A 14,328-nucleotide genomic window follows, 5' to 3' on the forward strand; every position below is an offset into this window, starting at 1 on the left:
GAGTTCAAATCCCACCACCACCGAGCTGCCATTAGGAGGTTTATGAGCGAGGCACTTAACATTGGAAAAGCTTCAGTCATATGAATGTGAATGTACAGGGCAAACAAGTACTACTACGCTGTAGCAGGGCTTGCGAACATGACCCGATCATCACGTGTCACTGCCTTAAATCACAACATTAGAACCAGAATTCATCAGAATTAGAACCAGAACACTTTATCGATCCACTAAAGAAATTGGTGGGTTTCTCACAGTAATATTAATGTAAATATATATATATATATATATATATATATATATATATATATATATATATATATATATATATATATATATATAGGTGAAATAAAATGTGTAGCAGCAGTAAAACATGGCGGAGAAGTCAGACTACTGTACAATGATACAGTAGGTAATGCATGACATTGTAGACGGATGTAGTGTAGCTTTGTTTCAGTTCTAGATTATGTACAGTCTTTCCAGTTCTTGAACATGTCCAGTCTTTTTTGTGCTTTTTGTTCTAACTTTTGTTTCTTTAAGTTGTAATCTTTAGAACTCTGAATCCTGGTTATTCTTTGTCTACAGATATTAGAATCCAGGTTAGTCTTAGTCTATAGGGCTCTAATTCTAAATTAGTCTCAGTCTGTAACTATCTAATTCCTGGTCAGTCTCTGTCTTTAATACTATATTTCCTGGTTGTTGTCTTTACGGCTCTCATTCCTGGATATTATCAGTATGTTTGGCTCTACTTTAGGGTTAGTCTCAGTCTATAGGCCTGGTTAGGCATTAGTTTTCTTAGGCTTTTGGTTAGTTTTAGTACTTAAGGCCCTACTTTTTGTTGCATCCCAGTCTGTAAGGATTTATCTCTTGGTTAAGTTCCTAAGTCTTTGTTATAGCCAGTATTTATGTTCTACCTCTTAGTCTCAGTTGTCATGACTCCTGCTATTACTATAATGTATAATGTTTAATACTCTAATTCCTTGATTATACCTTTAACCCCTTTACAGTAGGCATACTGTAATTGTTGGCTTAACGCATTAATTCATGGTGATTCTTAGTACTTACTGTGTGATGAACAATGGGTTACATAATCTTGAAACATTCTCGTAGTCCACCTTTAGATCCTTTCGAAAAATGCAACAAATAAACTAACAAGCAAAAATCACAAAACGACAGTATTATAAAATTGATTGTGTATTAAATGCACCGCTTGCAAAGATCAGCTCGTGTTGGCGGTTGTTAAATAGCACCTTTTTTCCTTTTACATCCATACATTGGATATGCACTATACACTGAGGTAAAATAAAGATGCACCATTATCTGGAAATTGAGCTGAAAGAAATCATTATGTACACTTGTACTGCAGAATTAACACACTGGATATGTGGAGCAATAGCAATTTAATGTAGCAGTTTATTGCAGTACTCAGAAGATGAAAAATTCTCCAACACTACAAAATAGTTTTACTCCTCATAGTAAACTAGTAACATGGGAATGAAGTGTGACATGACACCTGTCTTTACAAACCTATAAATGCAAACGCACAGTCACATCGACCAACCCATACTGTATTTAAATCACCATGCAAACGAAATGGTTTTGTCTCACGCTTTTGGCATTATTTGACCAACAGGAGGAGCTCCATCCCTCCATTTCGTTGCAAGAGCTTCATTCAGGACAAACACCACTCTCTTCCCAGCAGGTTTTTTTTTTTTTTGCATTCCCTCTATCTGAGCCAGTCCAGGCAGATCATAAATTCAAATTTGTGGACAAATGCAGCTATCAGATGATTCCTAGCAAGCATGATATTGGCTTTTTGACAAATGCACAAGTTATTCTTTCTTTTTTTTTTAAAACTGTGCAAATTACAATACTCCATCATGAGTGTTTATGTGTATACTAAAAAGTCAGGCTTAATTTTTTTTACATGGGCTGCTTTCTATCTACATCACCCTCTAACACACCCTCAAACTGTACACCAAACTTTAGCCTAAAATGTATTGTATAATAAAGTCAACCCTTAAACAGGGAAGAATATGCATTTCAAGTCCAACAAACAAACAGCTCAAAATGTAAAGAGAAAAGCCTATTGAATCTCCAGAGACCCATTTCTGAAATGTTTGTCATCCTACTCGTCTAAAAATGTCTTAGAAACTTGTCACTAAGCCAACTTTCTGAAAGTCATGTACCCATGCCATGGCCTGTGACCAAAAAGATCTCGATGTCTTGCCCGGAGGCTTAAAAGGGAACTCATAAACGTGCATTAAAATGTAAAAATGTTTAGTTTAAACAGAATCCGAGTGCTCATACGGTGCAGCGAAATGCAAATTTGAACAAACATACTTATAGATAAGCACTGTTCCTGGTAATGTGTGATGTGTGTCTACTTAACTAACAGCACGAAATACATCAGCATTATGAGGTGAGAAGAGCTGTACTCAGGGACTCGGAGCTGCACTCAGAAACTTCAAAGCATGACGACTCGATGACTTTTAAACCTCTCTGAATGCACCATAGATCAATTAACTTTGTTAAAAAAAAAAAAAAATGATATTAATAATAGGTTTTTTTAATAAAAATCTAATGCTCAGTGGTTTTGGGAAAACATTAATGAGTTTGAAGCAAAATAAAAATGTATATCTTGAAGATTATACACTAGAAACCAATATAATCTGAACAGTGGACAATAGGGGTATGAAGTCCATAGACACTATGTGCAACAGGATACATGAATTGCATTAATTCACGTTAATTTTATTATTATTATTATTTATAATTAAATTACAAATTTCTGACTATATACAAATCTTATAAGTGGGTGGAGGTGGGAGCTTCATCGTTAAAGCATTGGACTTTGAATCCAAAGGTTGTTCAAATCCCAGCCTCCCCAAGGTGCTACTCTTGGGCCCCTAAAGTTTTTTGAATAAGATAACTGTAAGTCGCTCTGAATAAGGATGTCTGTCAAAAGCCTTAAATGTAAATGTCATAAGTGGTATAACCAGGTGATTGGGCTCCATTCCATTGTTAGTTACAGCTGTAAGGGGACTAACTTTTGATTATCACTGAAAGGAAAAGATCCTATTTGGAAGATTAACAGATAGTGGTAGACGTGGGGTCTTTTTTGTCCTTACAGTAAATAAGGACATTTATTAATTGTTTAATTAAAAATGGACTACTAACACTATCCCAAAAGATGCTAGCAAACTTGACAAAATTATTAAAACACCATTTTTTTCCAGCCATATTTGGTTTGTTACCATAATTGAATAAAATGGTTTTGGATTAAATCTTCCCTTCACTTGAACCAGCAGATCCAAACCTGTTCCAGCATTAAAATGTCCCTGTGCACAAAATCGGCTCCATAAAGAAATGGCTTCTATGGGTTGGAGTGGAACATCTTGATTGACCTGATATATAAAGCTCGGACCTCAAACCTATCGAACACTTTTTGGATGAACTGGAACGTTGACTGCATCCCAGCCCTGCTCACCTCACCTACATCACTACCTGACTTTACTGACACCCTTGTGGCTGAATGACACAAATCTCAACAAGCACACTCGAAAAATCTAGTGGAACATCTTCCCAGAAGAGTGGAGGTTATTATAACAGCAAATGGGGACTAAATGTGGAATGGGATGCTCAAAAAGAATATATGAATCTTACAATCAGGTGACAAACTTTTGTGCATGTAGTGCGTATCATGACACTAAATATTTGTAAAGGAAAGATACAAATCCAGAAAGATACATACAGACAGACAGACAGACATACAGACAGATAGATAGATAAAATCAGCGAGAGAGTTGCTGAAGTACTACAAGCTGCAAAAATGCTGCCAACTCATGTAGTGTCAAAGCTGTTGAAAACGCTGCACACAAGAACGAACAACTGGAGCATTCAACAAGAAACCGAGACACGGCAGGAGTATCAGCACAAACTACAGCCTCTTGAATGAGCCTTTATTCTAATGTTTACTGTAAAACAAGGCACGCTTGTTGGCTGTCCGTAGGTGTGCTGTTTTGGTGTGTGTGTGTGTGTGTGTGTGTGTGTGTGTGTGTGTGTGTGTGTGTGTGTGTTTGCAAACGTGTGCAGCAGAACATGACCCCATGCCGCACTTTCACTCCTCTCTATAAACTCCTCACTAATACGCTCAAACCCTGTTAAGATTCTTGTTTTTTTTTCGTTCTTGCACTTTGGAGTGCGGTCATGTGGCCCACATTTGTGTAGCATGTTTTATGTTGTATCTCATATTAAACTCATTGTTTTGTAGCGAAGGACAATTTGTCATTCGTGGAGAGCGTTAAGTCATCGGGAGATGGGCGACAGATGCAAGCGAGGAAGCAAGAAAGAACATAAGTACCCATGAATGTGTGAAAAGCATGTATATGTGTGTTACTGCTTTAGCAGCTGGATAGATTCATGAAAGAAGTCTGGCACTTCAACATTTCACTTGAGAGGACAGAGTTCGGCAAATCTCCGCGAGATGCTTCGACCTCACTTGATCCCGCGGAGGAATGTCGAAAGCCATGTTCTTCAAAGGAAATGAAATTGGTGTAAAGAGCAGCCATTGGAAAGCTTGTGTGTGTGTTTGTGTGTGTGTGTGTGTGGTCTAAGAGACAGAGAGCGCAGGAGTTTCCCGAAAGCACCATCAACCAGCGGTGCAAGCTTCACTTTAGATACTCCAGGGTTATTGCTCTCTTAAGCTTTCGGGAAATATTTTGATCACATAACAGCATGAATCTGCTGCTCACTTTGAGCCTTCGAATGATATTGCTTGTGTATTGTACCTTTGCAAGTGACCAGAGCAAGAAAGGGAAGCAGATTCAGGCCAGTTGTGTGTGTGTGGTTCTCAAATTGTGGTTCTAAATGTAACAGGTTCACATACACTAGTAGAGTTATTGCAATTTTGTATATATGTGTGTGTGTGTGTGTGTGTGTGTGTGTGTGTGTGTGTGTGTGTATATACTTTAGATATTAAGAGTTTACTTACACTAGTACAGTACTTGTATTTTGTGTGTGTGTGTGTGTGTGTGTGTGTGTGTGTGTGTGTGTGTGTGCCTGTCTTTCTCTTAAATCGTAGCTCTAAATATTAATAGATTACTTAAACTAGAACAGTACTTGTATTGTGTGTGTGTGTGTGTGTGTGTGTGTGTGTGTGTGTGTTTCTTAAATCGTGGCTCTAAATATTAAATACAATAGTACAGTAATTGTAAGTTTGTGTGTGTATACAGTATGTGCTTTGAATATTAAGAGTTCACTTACACTAGTACAGTAATTGTAGTGTGTGTGTGTGTGTGTGTGTGTGTGTGTGTGTGTGTGTGTGTCTCTTAAATCTTAGCTCTAAATATTAAGAGATTACTTACACTAGAACGGTATTTGCATTGTGTGTGTGTGTGTGTGTGTGTGTGTGTGTGTGTGTGTGTGTGTGTGAGTGAGTGAGAGTGTATATACAGTATGTGCTTTAAAAGAGTTTACTTACACTAATACAGTACTTGTATTCTGTTAAAATACACCATATGGACCATCAGATGTAAAGCATATCTTCATGGAGCTGGCTTTGTGTACAGGGGTTTAGGTCTCCTAGTTCAAATGAAGAAAAAATTCAATAATACTGCATCCAAAGACTCCTTATACAATTGTGTGGCTCCAATTTTGTGCTAACAGTTTGGGGAGGGACAAAGTCAGGAGCCCCAATACTTTTCCCCATATACAGTCGTGTGACTGAGATCACATATTTTTCTTCATATGTTTGATTTGAGCATTTAATGAAAATCTTGACCCCTATCTGCAGGATGTTATTCATTGTCCTGCTGCAACGTGATTGGCTGCTTCTATAATTGCATGAATGTTCCTAATAAATTGGCCAGTAAAGTGTCTGACATTTTGCTAGTAAAAGAAATAGTGTATAGGCAATATACCCTGAGATCCCAGCAATAGTAAAAAAAAAACATGCTTTGTCAACAAGTACACTGATGACAGTATACACACACACACACACACACACACACACACACACACACACACACACAAAACCCTTTTCCAATAACTGCACACACATATCACCAGCTAGAACCACTTCAGCTACACACAACCTCACAGCCATCCTCTCTTATTTTATGCACGCACACACACACACACACACACACACACACACACACACACACACACACACAAACAAACAAACAAACACACACAGTTTGACTGGTCTATTCTTACATTCATCAGTTTGACATGTTGCTAATGGCATTTTGTCCCCCAGTCTGCAAATGTCAGTCACACTAAATCACACCACACAGCGGTTTGTGTGTGTGTGTGTGTGTGTGTGTGTGTGTGTGTCTCTGTGTCTGTCTCTTTGTGTGCGCTTGTATTGTGAAATAAACATTAAAAGGGTTTTGAAACAGCTATGATTTGCTATAGTGCAACATAGTAAACAAAACACATTCCTGAAATAACAGTGCACTGTGTTTTTGTGTGTGTGTGGTGTGTGGTATGTCCGTGTGTGTGTGCATGCGTGTGTGTTTTTGTCCCTCAAATATTGCAATAAGTCCAGATACACTGTGTGAATTGTGTGTAGTGCGCACACACACACACACACACACACACACACACACACACACACATATACAGTATGCATCACCAGAGGGAAAGACACTGATGGCCTTACACTGTTTACTCAACTCCAGTCCAATACTGTGTGTTTGTGTGTGTGTATATGTGTGTGTTTGTGTGTGTATATGTGTGTGTTTGTGTCTAATTCTGGCTTAAAATCTTACAATGAGCCCTGTTACACTGTGTGTGTATTATGTGTGTACACTCTTTGTATGTGTGTGTGTGTGTGTGTGTTAGCCCCAATGCCGGATGCCTATTGACATAATTTTATACATAAAATTGTTCTCCTTAGGGCACTACATGAAAACACACACACACACAAAAGTGGAGTAAACTGTGTAAGGTCAGCAGTGCCTTCTATGACCTTATAATTTCCCCTCTGGTGATATGTGAGTTTGTGTGTTTGTGTGTGTGTGTGTGTGTGTGTGTGTGTGTGTGTGTGTGTGTGTGTGTGTGTGTGTGTGTGTAATAGGGGAATGAGCAACAGTAGCTGCCAAAAGAACAAGACTGGTTTAGTAAAAATGTATAGAAAGAAAAAGTACAGAGCTGGATTCAATGCTGTTGATTCACGGTGACCTTGTAATACAGAATGTGAAGACAACACTCATCAAGATGTAAGCTGTACTCTACTGTATACTTGAGTCAGAATGTTGATCTTCAAACGTAAACGAGTTTCTGCAGACAAATTGCACGCAAACGTTTTCTTCTCCAGAGACTAGGCCGGTACTACGGCAGCATTGTATTTGCATGTAAAAAAATTACAAACAATTCAAGATTACTTGATAAAAGTCGCAGCAATATGAGAATAAAGTCGTAATATATTATAAATATAATATTTTTTGAAAAGAAAGTCGCTTGCTGTTGTTCAACTCCTTCAAAGTTTGATTTATTTGATCATCATCCTATTAGTCTCTTAAGAAACAGCATATCCACTTGGAATAGCATGCAGTTGTAACCACTGATATCCTCAGCGTCAACCACTGGTCACCATTTCCGACTGCACACAAGAGACATTTTCCTCAAAGTGTGTCTGAATATTTCTTCTGAATAAATTCTTAAATTAAGACAAAGAATTTGCTCATTGCTAAAACACCAAAATCGGATTTAACCAAAAGCTCCACAACTTGATTCTTGGAATATTTCGACTTTATTCTCATAATTTCAACTTTATCCTCAAAATAATTCCCGTGCTGCTACGAGATCTCGTAATCTTAGACTTTTGTTCTTTTTTTTTTTTACATGACACTTAAACGGTGTGGTACGAGCCACGGAAGATAAACCCGAAACAAAAAAAGCCTTCGTGACCGAGTTATTTCGTTCATCCATGAATGACACCTCGTGCTTTTTTACCTCTGTCTATTTATACTGAATGTTTGCGTGACGAGTGACTTCCTGTAATCGCTTACATTACGAACGGCTGCTCAATCATACATAAATTAAAAAATACATAAATAAAAAATTGTGTTTGTATAGGAAAATGTTAATACCTGCAACTCCTTCCAGAAAAAATATAAAGAAAAAGAAGAATTTTGTATAAAATAATGTCATAATTTTTGAGAATATTTCAGGAATTATTACCATTTCAAAATTCATTATATGGACAAAAGATTAACAACCAACCATAAGATTTGTGTCCCAATTTGCTGTTATAATAACCTCCGCTATTCTGGGGAGATGTTACACTAGATTTTGGAGTTTGTGTGGAGATTTTTGTGACATTTTATTCAGAAAAAGGGTTTTAGTAAAGTCAGGTACTGAGGTAAATGAGGTGAGGAGGCCTGGGGTGCAGTCAGAGCTCATGTTCATCCAATAGATGTTTAATAGGGTCAAGGTCAGTGCAGGACAATCAAGATCTTCCAATGCAAACCCTGTTAACCAAATAGTCATGGAGTAAGGCCTTTAACCCCATAACTACTCAGTTGTGATAATAAGATCAAATTATATAAATGTAAATGGTAACAGTTTGGGCAAAAAACACATATGGCTGAAAATGTCAGGTGTCCCAATAATTATGGCCAAATAGTGTATATTGTAAATTTTTTAGGGATGTCATAAAATATTGAAATATCGATTATTGGGCTTCCTTGAGACTTCCCAGGTATAAGAATACACTGCAGCAGTTAGTATTATATTTGGGAAGTAAGAATACAAATGAATAATCATCACCACAAAAAACAATTCACGATACCTGAAAAAAGCTTCGATCCTCTGGCTAGTAAATTTCATTTGTAACATTTTCAGGTATGTAACGTGAATGTGAGTGAAAATATTTTACAGACACTGTTTTCTGTGTTTAAAACAATTCTGCCCATATTTGAACGTATATTGTGTGTAATATGTGTCTAATTAGGAGGATCTACAGGTCATAGAGTCCTACCGATCGATTCAGCTTTAAACACAAACACACACACACACACACACACACACACACACACACACACACACACACACACACACACACATTACTCTGGAGGGTTTTTATCCCCGGATTTTCCTAAAGGCTTTAAGTTGGATCTCATTAGTATTTTATTTCTATTTGGGTTTTTTTTCTTCTGTTTTTGTTTTTTTCAGTGGTTTGTTGTGTCTGTGTGTATCTGAGAGACAACAACCATTGTACAAGGAGAAACTTTTTGTAGTTAAAAAACCCCAAATAATTCATTACTATTTAAGAACAATTTGTTATAATACTTTAAGTGAAAATCTTAAAATTATTTTTTCTATTACTGTTGCACAAATTACAACATTCTATCTCATGTTGCCTTACGATTGTCATAAGTTACCATGTGATTAATCGCAACCTAATCAAATATGGACGCTTTATACAAATGTATGTTTCTTATTAGTAAAACCAAACTCAACATAGAGCATGAAGACAAAATCATGTAAATGTTTTAAAGTAATTATGGTGTTTTGAATTACGTAAATCATCATTGCAGCAAACGGAACTTTTGCTATGTTTCCACACGGACGGTTTTAATTGACGGGTGTGTGCATCATGGGAGGATTTTGCTTGAATTGAGACTTAGCGAATCATCGGTGGAGTTTTATTTTATATATATATATATACATATATCTGAGTAAAGAATGGACAAAGTGAATATTTCCCTGCACAATGCCAATAAAGTTGAACCTTAATCTATAATCTAAATCTTCTATCTATTAATTACATGACACATTGTTGTGAACCAAGTTAGTTTCTTTCATCACTTATGTTATAGCAGCTGTAAACAGATGTGTGAGCTGCAGGTATAGGAGATGCGTTCTTTTTAATAGAAGTAATAAATGCTGTTATAGATAATTATGTTATAGATACGTTTTTTCTCAGCTCTGACCTGTAACATGTAGTTCTTCTCCTCTCACTTCAATCTTCAGGAAGATTCGCCCCCGCCGTTCCGTGTGGTCTGTCCCGCACAGGCTTGGCACATTGAGGACACACTGCTTATGGACGTTCATGTCGCATGCTGCACACACACACACACACACACACACACACACACACACACACACACACACACACACACACACACACACACAGTTAGGACTGCCTTAGTTTAGGTTTTCAATTGGAGTTCAGTTTCAAAAGGGAATAAACAGATATTGTACTCACTATCGCATTTCATGCCCTGGTGGATGAGGCCATACAGTAGCGAGCCGCAGTGATCACAAAACGTCGGGCTGCCATACGTGTGGATCTTAAATTTGTGCTTGCTTCTCGGATCCTGCAAAGACAAGGAGTTTGTTTGTATTTCTTTTCCGATAACAGTACAAACTGAAAAAGTGCTTTACTGCTTTTATACCAATAACAAACACTAGCAATTTTCGATCTATTTCAAGTTGCATTTAATGTCAAGGACGTCCAGAAAACAAGTTCTTGTTCTCACTTGATTCTCTTTAATGGTGTTTAAGACCAAAAATAATAAGTTGCAAAGAAACTAAAAAGTCCTCTATCTTTAAGATGTTTCCATATCCAAAAAACATTCTGACTGTTTCAAAGCACTGATACTGGAGACTCCTTCCAAAAGAAAAATCTGACTGCATTAACAATACCTACACAGGTACATCTTGCTCTGCTGTTATAGAATGGAAACATCAACATCTCTGGGTGGCAGAAATTGCAAGCAAAAGGTCACAAAGCCAATCAACAAGCATTTGTAAGGTTGTTTATGTGGAAGCGGGTTATGCTGTCCTCCGACACAGCTGGTATGTGTAAAACTGAAAAATGTCAAATGAAATAATGTCCAATAAAATGTTTGCTGTAACACTGAGTACAAAACGCTGAAACCCGTGACACCTTCCAAGGAAAGTAAAACTACAAAAAAAATAAAATTCTTTAAAATATATATATTTTTTTTATTAATGAAAAGAAGAAATTGTATATTTTAGGAATTAATACTATTGCAAAAAGTTTGTGGACATCCGACCTTTAGATTCATGTGTGTTTTTTGATGATCTCATTCCATTTTTGATCTCCATTTGCTGTTCGGAGAAGATGTTCAACAAGTCTGCTTGTAGAGATTTGGGCTTATTCAGGCCAGTAAGTAAAGTCAGATACTGATGTATTTGAGGTAAGAAGGCCTGGGGTACATCAATACAATCAATAAGCATCTCTGAGGGTGTGTATGTGGAAGAATGTTCTTTTTCCAGAGTGTGTTATACAGCAGCTCTGAAAATATGCCGCTGGCCTGGCATTTGTTTTTTTCAGAAAAAGTGGTGTTAGCCTTAATTCTCGACAAGAGTTAGCTAGAATTATTATAAAATACTAAATTACTGTTTTGTCTTTTAAATACGCAGCCAACAATAATTTTAATATCGAACCCTAAGGGTGTCCAATCTTAATCCAAAGGTGCAGGTGTGTGTGCATTTTTTCATTCCAACAAAGTCTTTTGAAATCCAAGACCAACTATATAAACTTATAAATATTACAATCAATCAAAATGATTCTAGGTGAAATTATACATTAAACATGATTATAATACATAAGGTAGACATAACTGGAATAAAATCCTGCACCCACAATTGCATCTTTGTAGTTGTCAGGTTAATGCCAAAGAACTACACTTCCCAGCAGCCAGTGCACAGAGTCACATGTTGGCTGTGGCACTTGAGTCACAATAATTAGTACTTGCACATAGTCTCACTGTTCACTGCACCATTTTTCTTTGTTGTTAAAGTTTGTCCTATGTTGATTTTTTTTTATTCAAATTCTTTTTTCAAGGTTATGATCTTTCTTTTTATAATTTGAACATTGGCACATAATTGAAAACAGATTATCTGCGCTATTCCCATTCATCTATTACTTGATAGTGGGTAAAACTGGACATGCCTGGAATTATACACTCGTGGCATAATAGGAAAGAAACACCTCTAAATAACAGAACAATGTCAAGAGCAATATGTCCTTCAATATGACTACATGGTATGTCAAAATTTAAATCAAATTGTCTCCAATGGTGCTTAAGGCAGCAAGTGCATCTGTGGGTAAGACACGGAGTCAGATAAATAATATTCATACATTCAAAGCAGAACGATTATAAAGGATTATTCCCGTTGTCTACACTCTCAAATCCATTTTTTTTGCCTTCAAGGGAATAAACATGGGTGAGGGAAAATGACAATCAGTTCTCTCAACTGTTGTTTGAACGCTGAGTCAGGAATGTGAGTAGGTGTGGCTATGTAATACACACACCGATCAGGCATAACATTATGACCACCTGTCTAATATTGTGTTGGTCCACCTTTTGCTGTCGAAACAGTCGTGACCCATCAAGTATTAACAGCGTTAACTTCCACAGCAGTTTGAGCTACAGGGGCTCGTCTGTTGGATCGGACCACACGGACCAGCCTTCGTTTCCCACGTGCATCAATGAGCCTCAGCCACCTGTGACCTGTCGCCGGTTCACCACTGGTCCTTCCTTGGACCACTTATTTGGATTCTGGACACTAGAGACCGGGAACATCCCACAAGAGCTGCAGTTTTGGAGATGCTCTGACCCAGTCGTCTAAACATCACAATTCATCAAACTTGAATCCTTGCACAATTTTCCTGCTTCTAACACATGAACTTTGGGGACAAAATGTTTGCTTGCTGCCTAAAATATACCGTTCACTTTTAAAATAGCCATAATGGAAAATATCACCCAGATCATCTCCCCCAAAGAAGGCACACTTGTCTTGATTGTGGGATGACGGCAATCCAAAGCCACTGAGGTCCTTCAACCGGCCTCTTAAACTGATTCAAACATCACTTTAGATAAAAAGTGTGCCAAAAAACAAAGACACCACACCACCATACCAGATTCTGACCAAGATGGTTGAACTCAGGAGTTTCTATTCTCTGATCGAGGGCATTTCAGATAGTTTACATAATGCCTCACACACATACAAGACCAATTTTACACAAATCAGCGTACAATGTATGGTGGCTTTCATGTTTGATTTTGATTTGTGTCCTTATTTCAGTTTCACATCACATCCTTGTTTCATCCCAAGATTTTGTTGTTTTCTGGCTGTTTTCTGTTTATATTCGAATTCGTCTGCCTTGGATATTAATAAAACATTCTTCTACTGCGATTGAATCCCGCTGTCATAGTGTTACCTTACATGCTGTATATACTCTACTATACTGTATGTCTGTGTGATTGAGTTTTCTACTATCATAAGCTGTAAAAAAGAATCTTGTTTTGTAAATCATTTGCCATTTTAAAAGTGTTTTATAGCCGCTTTATCACAGAAATTCATTCAATAGATAGAATGCCTAAAGAAAACAGGTTATTAGTGCAAAGCAGTTCGAATGTAATCCTGGTGCCATAGCAATTAACCTTTAACTTTGTATACGATCCATAATTAATGTTGCTGTACAAGTGTGTGTGAGTGTTTATGTGTGTGTGTGTGTGTGTGTGTGTGTGTGTGTGCATGTGTGTCTTCTGACCTGTTGTGAAATAAATGTCTGTTTCGATCTATTTTTGGTTACTTAAAAAATGTAAATAAAATAGTAAATGGTATTTATTTATTTACTTATTTGTTTGTTCATTCATATATTCGTTTGTTAATTTATTTTGTTAATCACCAGATATGGGCAAAAATCTGCTAATAGGATGTGACATGCTTATATTTTGAATTTAGTACTATATTCTACATGACTATAGCACTGAATGACCTGCTGATTTATTTTCAAAAGGGTCAGAACACACACACACACACACACACACACACACACACACACACACACACACACACACACAGTACACCCAGGCTGCTTGTATGACTTAGAACTAGGAACCAGAAAATGATCTATAGCTTGTTTTTATGATTTTAATGAACAACCACTATAAAGATGAAATACACTGACTGCAGAACAGCCTAAAGGAAAACAGCTTTTTGCACTGTAATCACAGAGACATTCGTGAAGCTGTTTATGCAAAAAGGACGTGTTGCTTCACCTTAGTGTCATATCGCATCCCGATAACTAATTGCTTTACACCATGTTGAACAATATCATTTTTCTAAATCGTGTCATATCAGGGCAGGGAATTCAGCGCCTGTGCCAGACGCGGCACCTCACCCCGGCGTGCTAGAGCCCTCCCTCAGGCTTCCTTCCCTAATAAGTACATCAATTATGTACGAATGTGATTTATATTTCATAGGCTCTTCTGAGGGGCTGCCAGTGACTTCTATAGCACGCAGGTGAAAGCAACCAGATTTTCTGCTCATGGTTATCAT

The 14,328-nt window shown here is 37.3% G+C and overlaps 1 protein-coding gene across 1 annotated transcript in view; it reads right to left on the minus strand.

Moving 5' to 3' along the window:
• Window positions 1–14,328, minus strand: part of prkcaa (protein kinase C, alpha, a) — a 140,706-nt gene that overhangs the window by 40,484 nt on the left and 85,894 nt on the right. Inside the window, exons 4-5 of the mRNA XM_046859732.1 lie at window positions 10,217–10,328; window positions 9,942–10,070 (exon numbers count right to left, since the gene is read on the minus strand). Of these exons, the coding sequence (XP_046715688.1) occupies window positions 9,942–10,070; window positions 10,217–10,328 (241 nt within the window). The remainder of the gene's footprint in view (window positions 1–9,941; window positions 10,071–10,216; window positions 10,329–14,328) is intronic.

This window comes from Silurus meridionalis, chromosome 1 (genome assembly GCF_014805685.1).
Source record: "Silurus meridionalis isolate SWU-2019-XX chromosome 1, ASM1480568v1, whole genome shotgun sequence".
Taxonomy (NCBI): Eukaryota; Metazoa; Chordata; class Actinopteri; order Siluriformes; family Siluridae; genus Silurus; species Silurus meridionalis.